Here is an 18,134-nt window from a genome sequence, read left to right as displayed (position 1 = left end):
GTGGCCTCCGGAGGCAGAAGCTATACACCCCAATTGTCTGGGTCTCCCAATAGGAGCTAGAAGAAAAGGAATTTACGGTAAGTAAACAAAATTCCCTTCTTTTTTCTGGGATCATTGAGCGCCCCAGTGGAGTGAATAGGTTCTTAAAGGGAATCTGTCAGTAAGATCAATCCCCCCCTTCCCGACCGAAGCTGCATCTGCCTATTTTCCTTAATTTTGAAGTGTAAAAGATGATTTGTATTTTAGGCAAAAAAAATAAATAAAGGAAATGTGTCCTCTTTACCTTTGTGCCCTTTAGAGATCATTTCATCTTCAACTTTGTTAACTGTTCACAATAACAGTAATTTTGGCCAGGTGTGCCCAAACTTTGACTTGCCACTATATAAGCATGCCAGACTTTGAAATATAAATCCATTGTCACCTTTATATCTTTTATCTGTTGCTGCACTTCCCAATAACTAGCATTTCCGGTTATATACAAATGAAGCATTAAAGGGATTTTCCCCACGAACAATGTTCATTTTAAAGTGGCCCAGGAGCTGTGGTATGATCAGACCATGTCCCTGTACGGTCAGACACGGCCATTACTCACTATATAGCAGGGACACATATATAAGGTTATCTCAGCACAGGAACATTGTTTTTAAAACACATCCAATTGTATGAATTATTATTATCCTAAGATCTATTGATTAAAATCAACTTTGAAATTAATTTTGTGGGAAAACTCCTTTAAGTGCTCTAGTCCTGAGAAAGCACTTCCTGATCCTCTGTCTCCCTAGGTGGTTTTCCCTCCCAGCACCGGACTCCTTAGGTTGATTGATGGCTCATTACCTGATATGCTTGCCTGGTGCATGAGACCACACAGACAACCAGCCATCAACCAAGCTAAAAAGGCTGGTGCTGGAGGAGGAAATAACCTCAGGAAGTAGAGGCACAGGAAGTGCTCTATGGGCCACGTCTCACTAAGCGACATCGCTGCTGAGTCACAGTTTTTGTGACACAACAGCGATGTTGCTAGCGATGTCGCATGTGTGACATCCAGCAATGACTTGGCCCCTGCTGTGAGGTTGCTGGTCGTTGCTGAATGTCCTGGACCATTTTTTAGTTGTTGCTTTCCCGCTGTGAAGCACACATCGCTGTGTTTGACAGCGAGAGAGCAACAATCTGAATGTGCAGGGAGCAGGGAGCCGGCTTCTGCGGATGCTGGTAACCAAGGTACACATCAGGTAACCAAGCAAAGCACTTTGCTTGGTTACCCGATATTTACCTTGGTTACCAGCGTCCACAGAAGCCGCTCCCTGCACACGTAGCCAAGGTACACATCGGGTAACTATAAGCAAAACGCTTTGCTTAGTAACCTGATGTGTACTATGGTTACCAAGCACAGCGTCATTACACGGGTCGCTGGTGGCTGATCTCTGATCGCTGTGGAGATCTGCTTGTTTGACAGCTCACCAGCGACCATGTAGCGACGCTCCAGCGATCCCTGCCAGGTCAGATCGCTGGTGGGATCGCTGGAGCGTTGCTAAGTGTGACTGTACCTTATCACTCCCTGAGCACTTAATGCCTCATTTACATATGAATTCAAATGCTAATTACTGGTAGTTCAGCAAAAGATTGAAGACATAAAGGTATCAGTGGATTTGTCACCCAACACTTCATTTTCATATAAATTAAAACACTGATTTATCAGGAATGCAGCAACAGATAAAAGATATAAAGGTGTTGATGGATTTACATTACAAAGACATGCATGCCCCTAAATGTGGTTTAGGGTGGCTGATCTTACTAACAGATTCCTTTTAAAATGTTTTTCATGACTATATTGCTGACCCCCGGGTAGATCAGCATTATCAGATAAATGCGGATCTGACATCTAGCACTCCCAATGATCAGTTCTTCTCAGCTTCATCGACGGCCAGATGTAAAGAGTGGCGGAGCTGAACGTCATTTCCGTCAGTGGCCAGTGGCGGTCCTACAAATCGGCTCTACATTCATTTGAATAGGAGCTGACCTGTGGACCCCAGGAGAGGCCACAAAACGATTGATGGAGCTGCGCTGTGCAGCGCAGCTACTGTTCACCTACACTCAGAATATCTATTATGACTTATTGGGCAGTCCATCATCCAACAGAGGGGATATTAATATTTTGATAGTGAAGGCTTTTTTTTCTTCATTTTTTACAATGCTGTACATGTAAACCTTGAGGGAGACCTAGGAGAAAGCGGGAACTGCTGATTAGTGTTATAGTTTTATGAAGAAATCACTAAAAATCCACATTATAGCTGTGGTCATATGTTTGCACCATTGCACCAATGTGTCATGAGTTGACTAATGAGTGATTTTTGCGATATTCTTACACATGGAGACTAAAAAGAGTGTAGTAGGAAAATTACTATACTTAATTGCTCGAAGGACATTTAAAAATATTTCTGTTTCCTGGGCAATATTACATTCTAACAATTGTTATTCCCTTTATGCCAGGTGAAACAAGCTGTGACTCCCTCCCCGTCACTGCCTGCCTCTTGCCCGCTGCTGCACTCTGGTCCCCAACTTCAGGGAGCACTGGGGGCCGACAGCCCTGTTCCTGTCATTAATTTAAAAGATGGTACTAGGCTGGCAGGAGATGATGCCCCCAAAAGAAGGGACCTCGAAAGTTGGCTCAAAGCTCATCCGGGCTATGTGGAAGACTTGGGGGCTTTCATTCCTGTAAGTCTCCATATGCATTATTAATATCATTGTTGTATTGCTTGAGATGTGACAATTACACAAGCATTCTGCTTAAAGTAAAGTGAGTGGTGATAATGTCTATAGACTATAAACATCCAGGCAAGCCACACTTTACTCTGCACTGACATTCAAAAACGTCAATGCAGAGTACGCTGCTTGCACAAGATCATGCAGCTGTAGGGACAGTGAGCCGGCTGTCCGACTCAGCCACTCTCCATTAGAGAAGACAAAGATAGTATATTACTGTACAGTCTCTGCCTTCCTGATCGCTGTATACACAGCACTGAACAAGCACTTTCTATACAGTCAAGGAAGCAGTGAAAGCACTTCCTCTTCCCATCCCAGCAATTGTATGCTTATGCGGTGTAAGGAGAGAACAGGAGATACTGGGTCCTAGGAGACATAGATAGCCCTGCTATGTAACTAAGAGGCAGCATTTCCCCTGTACCTGGGGCTGTTATACCAGTCACAGTGGAAATGAGTGACACAATGTATTAATATAATAAAATACTCTTCAGTTTTTTAAATGGGTTGTCTACTACTCAGACAACTCCTCAATCAGTATGTTTTCTGCTTGTAAAAGAATAGCTGCTATACTCCAGTGCCGGTGCTGTTCCAGTGGTGTCGGCACTGGCTCTCCCAAGGCTGGCGTGACATTGTTATATCACATGATCCCTTCGGCCGCTACACCATCCCCTCCTTCTGACGTCATTGACATCTGGAGGAAGTGTAATCTTTGGCTATTCTGTCACTTTTTCTGGGTGCCTGATGTGTTCAAAGGACGGGTAAGTGAAGTGGCACATGATTGGCCGCAGGAACCACATGACATAATGTCACGCAAGCCCTGGGAGAGCCAGTGCCGACACCGCTGAAATAGCACTGGCATCGTAGGGGATTATGAGTGTTATTATTTTACAAATGGAAGACATATTGATAAAGAAGGAGTTGTCTAAGTAGTGAACAACCCCTTTAAAACTTTATTGGAGAAAACAGTGTGTGAAATAAATGAAAAAATATAAATAAAAAAAAAGATATACCGCTAGTGTGAACTGTTAATTCTATCCTCTACCTCATCGTAAAAAAAAAACAAAAAACTCCCAATAATTTGTACAGAAAGCAGAGCACAATTTACAAAGTTTTCTACCGGACATTTGTGATCATGAAAACAAAGTTTAAAATAAGTACAGTATTTCCTACTTTTACATTTGCCCCCGATCTCAGAAAAAAAGCAATTTAAAAATTACATAAATATTAAGCCCCATTTGAAGGAGAACAGTTTTAGTCGTTAAAAGGGCATATACAATAAAAGCTGAAAAATGTGCCTGGGAAGAAACGGGAAAATGGCCCAGTCCTGAACTACGTATTCTGAATTTGTGTGTTGCATAGAGAATGCAGCTTCATGATGGCAGACCGAAGCAGAAGAGGCACCGGTGCAGGAACCCCACCAAGCTGGATGTGAATAGCCTTACCGGAGAGGAGCGCGTGCAGCTCATCAACAAGAGGAATGCCAGGAAGGCAAGTGTCCACGTGCACAGAGGGGCTTGTTTTATTCCTTATGTGCTATTAGTTTAATGTTCCTGTTGAGGCATTTTAGCCCATCATTCCCGTCCCTTACAGAAATTCCTATTTTTGGGACTTCTAATGACAATCCCTGTCCTTATGGCCTATATGGCTGTCACAGAGGGGATCCTGGCTCTGAATTCCCTTTTTGAACCAGAGCCACTTTCAAAGAGTGACGTTTTCTGAGCTCCAGCCTGTCGACAGTGTATCCACCCATATCCTGTCCACCGCCATTAACTTGAGAAGGCGCAGCTATAGGCATAGAAGGGGTGTCTAGGTATAGTAAAGTATCCATGCGCTACGCATTGAAACCACCTATAGCGCTAACTGGTGGTAAACAACGGAGTTAGCATTTTTATCTTGAAAATGAACGAGATAGAGAAAATGAGTGAATTACAAAGTTGTAGGGCATCATCAGTTCAATACGAATCGACACCTTGCATACAGAAATGCTATGATTAGAACGTGTAACACTTACAAGGCTGCGGACGTGAAGCGATACCTCATGAAGACCTTTCTACAAGTCATTGGTTATGGTGGCTGTGTGGAGTGGCCTCCACGCTCACCTGACCTGACCCCATTGGACTTCTTTCTGTGAGGTCACATCAAACAGCAGGTGTATGCGACCCCTCCACCAACATTGCAGGACCTACAACGACGCATCACAGATGCTTGTGCAAATGTGTCACCTACCATATTGCACAACGTGCAGCAAGATACAGTATGCTGTCCAGAGTCCAGATGTGCATTGCAGCTGACGGTGGCCACTTTGAGCATCAAAGTTAAATGAGCGCCATATGCGTGACCAGCATTAAATGTATTGGGGGGGTCATGGGTGTCATATCACAGCATTTCTGTATGCAAGGTGTCGATTCGTATTGAATTGATGATGCCCGGAACGTTGTAATTCACTCGTTTTCTCTATCTCGTTCCATTTTCGAGATGAAAATGCTAACTCTGTTGTTTTCCACCAGGTGGCACTATATGTGGTTTCATTGCGTAGTGCATGGCTACTTTACTATACCTAGACACCACTTCTATGCCTATCGCTGCCGCCATTCTCAAGTTAATGGCGGTGGCAGGATATGGGTGGACACAGTGGCTGGCCATTCATTGGGCTATTGCTGATGAAATGTTTTGACTTCTCCCATGAACATTATCCAGGGTGTCAGGAGCTGGACCTATGTCTATTAGCAGATCACAGGCGCAGGTCCCATATGAAAGGAGCTGCCGGTGTTAAACACTACCAGCATCATGTGTCCTGCTTAGCATGATGTCCTATGTATGATGTATTTCATGGGGATTGTCACTAATATGATTGGGTGTTTTGCGGCTGTGGTGCATGCATTCACGTTCCTGTCTGTTTAGGTTGGCGGTGCGTTTGCTCCTCCTATGAAAGACCTGTGCCGCTTCCTGAAGGAAAATCCTGAGTATGGCGTGGCTCCTGAGTGGGGAGATATCGTAAAGCAATCTGTAAGTACAGAACGTATTGCAGTACTGGGCCTTGTAGTTTTACATCATCATAAACTATGCACAATATGCCATAAATCTATCTTTACATTTGTGTAGGGGGATTTGCAATTCTTCCAGATTAGACAGTAAGAATAGCACAATATAAAATCCTATTTCTGCAGTCAAATGACACCAACCATAATGGTGCCCTAATTATTCTCTTTAGGCCTAAGCCACACAGCATGAAAATCGGAGCGAATGGAATGCAATAAAACATTGCATTCCACTTGGACTAATATTAGCCTGTGTGCCAGCGCACATGAGCGATTATTTTCTCAGCCCTAATCGGACCGAGAAAACAATCGCAGCATGCTACAACTCTAATGCGATTTTTGTTTCTCTCACACCCATTCAAGTCTATGGGGCAAGAGAAAAATCTCACTGCACTCGCGGTACACCGGTATACCGTGAGAGCAGGGCAAGAATGGCAATAGCCGGCAACAGAGGAGAGAGGGAGATAAATCCCTTCCCTCCGCAACGTCAGCCCACCCCTTCTCAGTGCCGGCCCACCCCCCGCAGCTGAGGTCCGATCGCATGATTGGACCTCAGTCGCAGTGACACTCGCATGACACTCAGCTCCCGCTGTGCTGCCAGCGTGAGCCAAGTGTCATGCGAGGATCGCACTAGTGCCCTGTGTGGCCCCAGCCATACATCAATTGGGTCGCCAGATGCCACAGTCCTCCATTATATGACAGATACGTTGAGTTGTTTTGAGTTGTTGTTGCTTCCAAATGAAAACTGCAACGCAGATTTGATCACAATTCTAAAATTGACCGTAGATAGTCATCGAAGGCAAATGTAACCCCAGATTGCTAATCCAAATGGCTTACATAGGTTATATGGACATTAATGTTTAATGGAAACCTGTCATGTCTCAACATATGCTATTATTATGCAGATATGGGGTTAATCTGGTGATTAATAGCATTCTGATGCCATATGGCCGCGACACTGAAACACTCGCTGCCGGGAGGAAATGATCTTTACTCCTCCCTGCAGCCGCCTGCTTTCAGTCATAGGGGCACAGTTTCAGTCATCACACAGTACAGAATAGTGGCTGTCAGTCAGTGCCGGGGCACGGTTACAGCCACCGCTGACTATGTAATGAATGGTGACTAAAGCCAAGCGACTGAAAGCCAGAGGCTGCAAGGATAAATTAAGTTAATTTCCTCCCAGCAGCAGGGCTTTCAGTGCTGCGGCCGCACAGCTTCAGAACACTACCAAGCTGCAGATTATCTCCACATCTGCAGGGTTATTGGGTTTTTGAACATGACAAACAAGGTAAGAAGTGACTCACTTGTGTTTGCTCTCTTCTCTCTTGCAGGGTTTTCTCCCGGATAGCATGTTTGATCGCATCTTAACTGGCCCCGTGGTGCGCGAAGAAGTGAGCAGGAGAGGAAGAAGGCCAAAAAGCGAGATTGCCAAGGCCTCAGCTGCTGCTGCTGCTGTATCTGCAGGCAACTCGGTGAATGTCAACCCACTGCTGGCTAACGGGCTGATCCAGAGTATGGATGTGTCCAGCTATCAGGCCCTACAGCAGAACTTCCAGAACCTCCAGTCTCTGCAGTTAACAGCTGGATTAATAGGTTTACCCACCAGTCTCTCCACAACTGGTGGCGATGCGAAGAGCATGGCGGCCATGTTCCCTATGCTGCTGTCTGGTATGGCCGGATTGCCCAATCTCCTGGGTATGGGAAGCCTACTGAATAAGTCCTCCGAGCCCTGCTCTGAAGGCAAGCAAAAGAACTGCGGCAAAGATAGTAAAGAAGCCAATAACAATAAAGAGAGGACGATATCTCCAACTGGGGACAAAACCAAGCAGAACTCGAGCCCTCCATCCACATCCATGGGGACCGCACTACAGGCCGGCTCCTTATCTATTAACCCATTGTTGTTACCTAACATACTCTACCCAGGGATGCTCCTCACTCCAAGCCTTAATCTTCACATCCCAGCTGTGCCCCAGCCCAGTGTTTTTGATGTACAAAATACCAATAATACAAAGAACACTGATCCTATCCCAGTCTCGGACTCCGCAGCAGAACCTACTCCTGCTGTCCAAAATCCGGAAGAAAAAACTGCAAAGCAGGCGGGCTCCCAAAATGAGAACAGCACAGACGAAGGTTCTGAGAAGGCAGACCCTTCATCAGGATCAAACAGCCCCTCGTCTTCTTCATCTGAAGACTCGGACTCTTCGGAGGAAGACTGAACCTTACCGAACTTGCACTTAAATTATATTTAATATAAAAAAGAAATAAATAAGAGAAAAAAAAAACCTTTTGGATCCCCCTGCCTAAAACCATTTTAATTGTACATATCTATAATAACTGCATCCAAGGATTTTCCGGACAGGAGAAACATTTCAGTATTCGTTCTGAAGATGCAAATAGCGTTTTAAGAAAACGTTTTTTTGCATGTAACGATCTCGCAGAGAAAAAAAATCTTGTACCTAATAATGAGAAAATAAGACGTCGCGCTGCGAGTATAATCACGGCAAAAGGCATTAATTTTTGTTTGAGGGACGGGGGGATGGGAGGGTTAATTTTATGGAAAAAAGAAAAAAATAGAAAAAAAAAAAGACGACAAAAGAGGAAAAATAAAAAAGTGCTCTCTAAGAGCTGTATATAAATAATATATTTGCAGTGAAACACAGAATCCTCCAAGTATATTGTGGTTTTCTTTTCCGCCTTTTAGTTTTTTTCTTATGATGTATTCATGCGCAACATTTACAGAACTCAGCAATAATTTGGGGCAATTTCCGAATGTTATTTCAGTCGCCCCGTTTTTGTTTTTTTTTCATTTTACTTTAAAAAAAAAAAAAGGGAAAATGATCATGAAAATAGGATTTGATTTTATTTTTGTAAGTTGTGACAACGTCATGTAGTCAATGAGCAACGCAGATATTTATTTTCCAGATTTCTGATGTGAAATCTACTTTTTTTTGACTCTGTAAGAGCCTTGTTTTATGACTCGCCCACGTGAAAGCACAAAGGATGGAAGCTCTCCGACAACCCTTGTATACCCTCCCCTTTACCCAGAGCATGGGAGGGGGAAAATGAGCATCTTAGCTCCATTGTAGAAAAACGACTCACCAAATGTTCATTCTCAAAGAATAATCTGCTGTGCGTGCACAAGGCACGATAACTAAAGATCTGCGCGTGCACGAGGCACGATAACTAAAGATCTGCGCGTGCACGAGGCACGATAACTAAAGATCTGTGCGTGCTCAAGGCACGATAACTAAAGAGCTGCGTGTGCACAAGGCACGATAACTAAAGTTCTGCGCGTGCACGACAACTAAAGATCTGCGCGTGCACAAGACGATAACTAAAGATCTGCGCGTGTACAAGGCACGATAACAAATTCTGCCCGTGCACAAGGCACGATAACAAGATCTGCCCGTGCACAAGGCACGATAAAAAGATCTGCCCGTGCACAAGGCACGATAACAAGATCTGCCCGTGCACAAGGCACGATAACAAGATCTGCCCGTGCACAAGGCACGACAACTAAAGATCATAAATATATGATTTGTATTTTTTTTTTAACCTTAGCTCAATTTCTCAGTGCCACCAAATTCTGGTGCCGGTTATGTCACCAGTGCATCAAGCAGTAAGAAAAGACCCCACCAGCGTATGAATGGTCAGATTAAGTATCAGTATTGTAACAGCGAGTCCTCCACAAGGTTGGCATCTCCGAACCTCAGTCTCTCTATCAGGTGCCAATGTGTAATGCTGCCTCCCTTACAACACGTTCATTACTGTCAGTATGGAAGATGCGATCTCAGGTACTGTGGCATTCTGTTGTTCTGTCCGTGGACGGCCATATTTATCACCCTAATGGTAGACGTTCATCAATTTTATTTATCGTAATTTATTAAACTTGTTATCCAGACCATTGAAGAAATTGTTTCAGTTTTCTTGAGGGGTTTTTTCAGTTTTTAAAAAGTAAAAGTCCCTTTAATACAAGGCAGAAGGAATAAAAAAACAAAAAAAAAAACGCTTTTCTTTTCCATATTTTACTGTATTGGCTGAAAATGCTTTTGATGCCCGTAGGCCAGAAAAAACAACGTCTTTACATTTCTATGATATTCCCTTACTTAAAGGGGTTGTTCACTACTTGGCTGACCCGTTCTAAATCACTGTATTCCCCCATGTAAAACAAACGCAGCCTGTTATCACCTCCGGTGCCGAGTCTCCCGGGGACTTGTGTGACAATCAGTCGCCTTCTCTCTTACTTCCTTCGGACAAAACTGAAATTTGGAGGAAGTCAGATCTGCCGCTGCTCTGTCACTTCCTCCTGATGTCAGTTTTATCCAAAGGAAGTGAAAGTGAAGTGGCCACTGATTGGCTTTGGGGTTCACATGACATAACAGGGGGCCCACACCCAACATTGCTGGAACGGCGCCGGCACTGAAGGTGAGTACAGGCTGTTTTTATTTTGCATGGGGAAATATAATAATTGAGAAAGAGTTATCCGAGTAGTGAACAACCCCTTTTATTAAGTGTGGTTCCTTGTCATGGGTAATTGCCCTTAAAAAACATATATACACCTATGTTCATCGAGCATGAGAACAGGGTCCTGTGTGAGTGAAGTGGTAGTGAGCATGTGCAACTTCTGCTCCAGTCACTGGCTATAGATCTGACAGCTGCACATGCTCACAATCACTCATTCACATAGGAAACTTGGGCCCCCGTTCATATGACCGGCAGTGGTCTCATCAGCAGTGGCCAGGTTTCTGCACTCTTTGGATTTTACTAAAATATTGATACCATTTTAGCGTTTACAAGTTGTTTGTATCCCTGCACATTCTTCTCTCATTTGGCCTGTGGTCATAAATCAGCTGAGAGGAGCTCAGAAAAAGACGGTCAAAAGTAACTGCCCATAGTGGGCTCACTGATAGATTCTCAGTTAACTCATTCTTCAGCCAGCAATAGACAGTGCAACACAAATCTTATGGAAGGTAAATAGTCCAATATTTTTGATGCATTTAAGTAAAAAAAAAAGTAAAAAATTGCCCGCATAGGTTGACAACAAAATATTGGTAAATGGACATTTTGCAGGATGTAAAAATTATTTAACACTACGTGAATAATTACTGGGCTGCATACGTATGTTCTAGAAAAAGAGCTGACCTAACACTATGACCACAGTAATATATATATATATATATATATGTGTGTGTTTATAGAATATATAGTGCTGCTTGCTGCACACTTAGTTGATTGCACCAATTTTAAGGCTATATTTAGAACAGTAGCTCAAAATTGTAATTTCCAGTTGCCTCAATGTCCAGGCTGGGGGTGCAATCTGCACTTTTTATGCCTTCTTATGCCTGCAGACCGTTGAACCTTCACAGCACGCACAGTGCGCACTGTCAAGATTCTCCAGGAACGGGCACGCGGCACATGACAGCAAGTATGTCATTTGTATACATGTCTCAACTCAAGTGACTTGAGCAAGGCCGTACACGTCTAGTTGGAATGTGGCCTTAAGTACGCAAATAACATACTTGTGGTCAAATGACCTTCTTTCGTCATTGGACAATACTTACAGCGTGCACAGTGCGCACTGTGAGAATTCACAGGTCTCCAGTTACAGAGTGATTGCAGACATGCTCCCATAATATATGGCCACTAATTTGTGTTCAGTCCTTAGGGCCCTCTCAGTGGCTTGGTTATAAGGCCCATCAGTTTTGGTTTATATCAGATTTGTGTAAATATATTCTCATTTCGGACCATCTGACCGCAGATAGGGCTTATGTATCTGAGTACGCTGCATAGTATGTGTCCATGCTCACAGCAAAGTGCCACGTAGAAGGACCCAACAGTGAGCTGTATAGTATAAACCTCTGCCACACGGACCCATACAGCCTTGTGCATTGGCCCGAAGAGCATCTGGTGTATTAAAGGGATTGTAAACTTTAGGCTCATTTCTTCCCTCCTTTAGGTCAGTAGTAATGAGAAGTATTTAACACGACACTACTAAGACATAAGCTGATACAGTCCAATATTTGGGTTGTTAGTCTATGAAGCCTCTTATTGACCCCTGGATGGATCTGCATTGCCCATATGACCCTGCACTGAAAATGCTCATGCACAGATCATCATGGGAGTTGTGATATTTCCCACTGTCATCTGGGTGCTATGTCCCCCATGGATCTACTGTAAGCTGCTCACGTGGCCACAACTAAGGTCTGGTGGTTCTGTTCATTTCGGTCATTATGCTTTTCTTTGTAGCTCCCACTTACATGTGCTCCTGTGATCTATTGCCCCCCCTCCCCCCCCCCCCGCTCCCCAAAAAATACCTGCATCAGGTCCTATTAGGTGTCATCCTTCTTAGCATGGACTGCATTCAATAAAAAGGGGGCACAGTTCTTAGGTATGTCAGATCCCCACTTATGCAGATGCCCCCCCCCCCAGGGGCACATAAACCATTTGTATGGAGAATTGACCATGGATAGAGCTGGTTGTACAGTGCAGTACACGGTCGTGTCCACTAGGGCTGCACTATACTAAAGTATTCATCCACTATAGGAGGGTGCATATGTGTTAGGATTATGCGGCGACCTATACAGATAAAATGTAAGGAGTAACCTATGTCCACACCTACAAGTTTCGTCCAGTTATTCCTCTTGACTCTTGCCCCGTACACATGCATGCTCGACTTATCTGAGCATGCATGTGTTTTCAATAGAGTGAGTGGCATTCTCTCCATGAGAACAAAGAATTTAACTGTAAATGGTGACAATTTTTTTACTTTAATGTATTTAGAGCTAAAAAAAATCATTTTTGCAATTGAATATCATTAAAAATGTTGCACCATTTGGCTTTTACAGTTTGTTTTACTGCACATTGTACTTTATGGTGGTCATAAATTAGCTGAGAGGAGCTTAAAAATAGAGAGATAAGAGTTACATGCTCCCGGAAAGACCACCATAGTGAGCTCACTGACAGATTCTCAGTTAACTCCTTCTGCTTGCAACAAACAGTGGAATATTCTTAATGAAACCCAATTGCAAACTGATTTTTAGCTCAAAATTCATGCTTTTAAGTGTAAAATATATAAATATCCCCAAAGGTGGACAACCCCATATTATGCCTGAACTGTTTTTTCTTGCAACATCATCTGTTTGGGGTCCTCTATATACAAATATAGTCAGGGTGTCTGGGCTTCCTTAGAAGACAGCAATGCTCACCACTTTACCACCAACTCTCAGCACTGGATATAATGTAGCACTTCCATCTAATTTAATGGGAAAGGGTATTTTGTCATTTTCCATAGTATTCCAATACCATGCTCTGAGATAATGCCGCCACCACTGTGCCCCATTATGCTGGCAGGAGACTTTTTCCAAAATACACATCCCCGAACACAAAGTAGGCACTTTATTGACTCAATAACAAGTATTCAGTATATTCTGAGCAATGCAAACACTACGGCTAGTAATGTATCGGGGCCCCTACTAGACAAACATGCAATAAAGGGCGGTAGTGTGCAAGACTGTACTACAGATATAAGTAGTAAATGGCCATAACTAAAAGAAACCAGAAATAAGCTTAAAAGTTATGAAGGCACAGGTTCAATATCACTGAAAGCATTTTTAGTGGGAATCTCTGGATATTACAATGATAGTTTTTTTTACTGATGACATAAGGTAAGGCATCACATACTCAGCAATATTATTTCTGCTTCACTTTGATCCTCGAAGCTTTGATATCGGGGGTTCGTGGATGTGGAGTCTGCAGCATTATTATTTCATATTCTGCAGAGCTACAATCTTAAAGGGAATCTGTCACCAAGTTTTTGCTATCTCATCTGAGAGCAGCATAATGTAGAGGCCGAGACCCTGATTCCAGCGATATGTCACTTATTAAGCTGTTTGCTGTCATTTTGATAAAATCACTGTTTTCCCTGATGCGGAACCAGCAATTCTTTGAGTGTAGTTGCATAACCCCACCCACACATCTGATTGGCAGCTTTCTACTCATGTACATAGAAAGCTGCCAATCAGTGTTGGGGGCGGGGTTATACAGAGCTCATAAATATGCCAAGTAGTCCTCTAATGATAATATCCTGCTGATTATTCAGTGATTTTTATCAAAACTACACGGAGCAGCCCTGTAAGTGACACATCGCTGGAATCAGGGTCTCCATCTCTATAATATGCTGCTCACAGATTAGGTGACAAAAACTGGTGACAGATTCCCTTTAAATGTGGTTGGCTGGTACATTTATTTTTCCCCTGAGACAATTTTAGGATATGTTTTTAGAACTGGTTCTATGGGAATCCCCCTTACCGCTCCCTTTTCCCCCCCACTTCTTTTTTACATGATTTCTTTTAGCTGGGGTAGATTTGGCTGTTAGTAAATTTGCAAAAGGGAGTTTGTCTGGAAAACTGCACACAGTGGTCAAAATTGTTGGTACCCCACGTTTAATGGAAAAAAAACAAACAATAATTACAGAAAGAACTTGAATCTGACAAAAGTAATAAATAAATAAAATATCTATGAAAATGAACAAATGAAAGTCAGACATTGTTTTTCTGCTTCCACAGAATTAAAAAAAATAAAACTCAGTTAACAGGCCTGGACAGAAATGATGGTCCCTTATCTTAATATTTTGTTGCACAACCTTTTGAGGCAATCACTGGAATCAGTCGATTCCTGTAATTGTCAGTTAGACTTTTCCACCCCTCGACAGGTATTTTGGCCACTCCTCAAGAGCAAACTGCTCCAGTTGTCTCCTGTTTGAAGATTGCCTTTTCCAGACGCCATGTTTCAGCTCTTTCCAAAGATGCTCAATAGGATTTAGGTCAGGGCTCATAGAAAACCACTCCAGAAGAGTCCAATATTGTCCTCTTAGCCATTCTTGAGTGTTTTTAGCTGTGTCTTTTGGGTCATTATCCTGTTACAAGACCCTGATCTTCGACTGAGACCACGCTTTCTGACACTGGGCAGCACATTTTTCTCTGGAATCCCTTTATAGTCTTGAGAGTTCATTTTACCATGCACAGATTCAAGACACTGTGCCAGATGCATCAAAGAAGCCCCAGAACATAATGGAGCCTCCTCCATGTTTCACAGTAGGGACAGTGTTGTTTTCTTGATATGCTTCTTTTTCCATCTATGAACATACAGCTGATGTGCCTCGCCAAAAAGTTCAATTTTGTCTCTAAAAACACTCAAGAATGGCTTAGAGGAAAACATTGGACTATTCTGAAGTGGCTTCTATGAGCCCTGACCTAAATCCTATTGAGCATCTTTGGAAAGAGCTGAAACATGCCATCTGGAAAGGACAACCTTCAAACACCAGACAATTGGAGCAGTTTGCTCTTGAGGAACGGCCAAAATACCTGTCGAGAAATGCAGAAGTCTCATTGACAGTTACAAGAATCGTGATTGCCTCAAAAGGTTGTGCAAAAAATATTAAGATGAGGAGGGTACCATCATTTCTGTCCAGGACTATTTCATGAGTTTTGTTGGGTTTTTCTTGTTTTTTTTTTTTAATTCCGTGGATGCAGAAAACCAGCAATGTCTGACTTTCATTTGTACATAGATTTTTTTTATCTATTATTACTTTTGTCAGATTTATGTTATTTCTGTGACTATTGAGGGTTTTTCTTTCATTAAACGAGAGGTACCAACAATTTTGACCATGTGTGTATGTGTGTATGATTTTATTATCGGCTTCACTGTGAAACTGAAGATTTAATCCTGTGGGGTTCAGGCCCCAAAGTGCTCCCAAGGTGGTGCCTAACACTGCGGGCTCTTCCCCCTGTAATGAGCTCTACACGGCCGCTACCCTCTCCTTTTAACTTCTTAAGGAACAAGTTTTGGTTTTTGCACTTTTTTTTTCCTCCCCTTATTCTAAAGGGTGCTTTACACGCTGCGACATCGCTAGCGCTAGCACCCGCCCCCATCGTATGTACGACATTTAGTGATCGCTGCCGTAGCGAACATTATCGCTATGGCAGCGTCACACGCACATACCTTGTGTGCGACGTCGCTGTCACCGCCGAACAATCCCTCCTTCAAGGGGGAGGTGCGTTCGGCGTCATAGTGACGTCATGGCGGCATCACTAAGCGGCCGGCCAATAGCAAAGAAGGGGCGGTGATGAGCGGGACAAACATCCCGCCCACCTCCTTCCTTCCTCATTACCGGCGGATGCAGGTAAGGAGATGTTCGTTATTCCTGCGGTGTCACATAGCGATGTGTGCTGCCGCAGGAACGACAAACAACATCGTACCTGCAGCAGCAACGATATTAAGGAAACGAACAACGTGTCAACGAGCAACGATTTTGCACGTTTTTGCGCTCGTTGATCGTCGCTCATTTGTGTCACGCTGCGATGTAGCTACCGGCGCAGGATGTGCGTCACTAACTACGGGACCATGACGATATATCGTTAGCGATGTTGCAGCGTGTAAAGCCCCCTTAAGAGTCAACTTGTTTATTTTTTCATTGATATACCTGTGAAGGCTTTTTTTTTTTGTCGGATGAGTTGTACTTTTGAATGACACCATCCATTATATCATCTGAATGTAATGTTAAGCAAGAAAAAAAAATTCCAAGTGTGGTGAAATAGCAAAAAAAGTGAAATTTTGTGTACATTTTTTATTCATAGTAGTCTGATCACTTGTTCTGTATACAGCAATGGAGAAATCAGTCTCCTATGAGCGTCAGCCACTGGCTGCCATTCACAGGAGTACTGAGATGACACACTCAGGGGTCATCAGTTGACCCCCGCCTGTCATGACAATCCATCGGAACCCCGCGATCACAGAGCAGGAGTGCCAATGCGGGCTCAGAAGAGCGCTCCCTTCTGGCAGAGTTTGACAGCGGCATTTCACAGGCAGCCACGAGCAAAGCGCCGGCCTACCTGCAGCTGACAGAGGAAGGCTGAATGATTCAGCCTTCATCTGCTGGAAAAAGATGCAAGCTCAGCATGCGAGCCTGCATCAAAGGCAGAGAGATGATGGACATAGTACATCATTTGTCAGTAAAGGGAATCTGTTGCCAGCTTTTTTGTTAAATAATGCGAGAGCAGCATGATGTTGAAGCAAAAACCTGAGTTTAAGGCATTTGCTACTTAGTTTAGTTGTTATAAAATCACAGTTTTTTTTCTGCTGCTGATATAGAAGTGCTCTGAATGAACTGTGTATAACCCCACCCACACCACTGAATGGCAGCCTTCTGTGTGCACTGTGCATAGCCAGAAAGCTGCCAATCAATGATGGGAGGCTGTTACACAGAACAATTGACTAGGAAGCAAGAGACCTTTAATCCTGTAGTGATAATCTCCTGCTGATAAAACACTGATTTTATTGAAACAACACGCAGCCTGGTAAGTGATATATGGTCTCTGCCTCTATATTATGCTGCTCTCAGATTACATAGCACCAACCTGCTGACAGATTTCCTTTAAGTGGTGGCTGTAGTTCTTCTGGTTGGACACCTTAGCCATAACTCAAGTACTTACGGCCGAGAGCTTTTCAGTGTTGGGGACTACCTGGAGCACTTGCGTAGGGGCGCACGATGGATTCACACTTTTCATTCACAGTGATACCTATGATAAAATCATAGACTAAGATACATTTGAATTGCCTTTCAGGTCCCCTATACAGCATTGTCAGTATTTTGCATACTGGAGACAATTCATCATTGCTTTTACGCCTTTTTATTACAAAGTTGTGCACCATAATCCTTTCATTTTTTTTTTTAAAGTCTCTTTTTTATGTGGTACCCTGTTTTTTTTAGACTTTCCTGATGTTTTCGGCTGACTCGTTAATTACGCCTTTTCGAAAAAGTCTTATCATTTTTGCACGCGTATACTGTAGTCACCCCTCCCCCACCCCCGGAAGGATTTTGTGACCTTTTAAAAACACAAGATTTTTCATTTTTTCAAAATAGAATTTCGAAAAAAAAGGTTAAAGACAAAAATAAAGTTTGGGGTTTTTTTGCGCAAAATTTCTGAACCGTGTGCGCTGTTTTGAAGAATTGGAACAGCCTGGTCCAATCAAACCATAGGTATTTTTGGTACTGTTTTGAAGAATTGGCGCAAAGAATATACACAACAAAAAATGACAAAGAAAAAGCAAATGATGAATGGGAATATACGTATCACATTGGTGAACATGCCGCCTACTGGTCATCAGGGGTACTGCAAGTATCCACATAACGTATACAGATGTTACAGGCCTACGCTGAGCTCTAGCCTTAAGCAGTTATGTTTTATGAAAGTGTCTGCATCATATTGTTGCCATTGAATCTCACCCAAAGCAATGACATTGACTAACCTCAAGCACTTGTAATATGGGGGCACTACA

General features: G+C 43.1%; 1 protein-coding gene across 4 annotated transcripts in view; it reads left to right on the top strand.

Moving 5' to 3' along the window:
• Window positions 1-14,513, top strand: part of CHD9 (chromodomain helicase DNA binding protein 9) — a 365,799-nt gene extending 351,286 nt beyond the window's left edge. For all 4 annotated transcript variants that reach the window (XM_075325725.1, XM_075325724.1, XM_075325727.1 and 1 more), the window contains 4 exons: window positions 2,488-2,712; window positions 4,120-4,248; window positions 5,662-5,766; window positions 7,130-14,513. In XM_075325725.1, the coding sequence (XP_075181840.1) occupies window positions 2,488-2,712; window positions 4,120-4,248; window positions 5,662-5,766; window positions 7,130-8,014 (1,344 nt within the window). In that variant the 3' untranslated portion in view covers window positions 8,015-14,513. The remainder of the gene's footprint in view (window positions 1-2,487; window positions 2,713-4,119; window positions 4,249-5,661; window positions 5,767-7,129) is intronic.
• The last annotated feature ends 3,621 nt before the right edge of the window (window positions 14,514-18,134 follow it).

This window comes from Anomaloglossus baeobatrachus, chromosome 10 (assembly GCF_048569485.1).
Source record: "Anomaloglossus baeobatrachus isolate aAnoBae1 chromosome 10, aAnoBae1.hap1, whole genome shotgun sequence".
NCBI classification, from domain to species: Eukaryota; Metazoa; Chordata; class Amphibia; order Anura; family Aromobatidae; genus Anomaloglossus; species Anomaloglossus baeobatrachus.
This window is presented reverse-complemented; position numbering and strand designations above follow the sequence as displayed.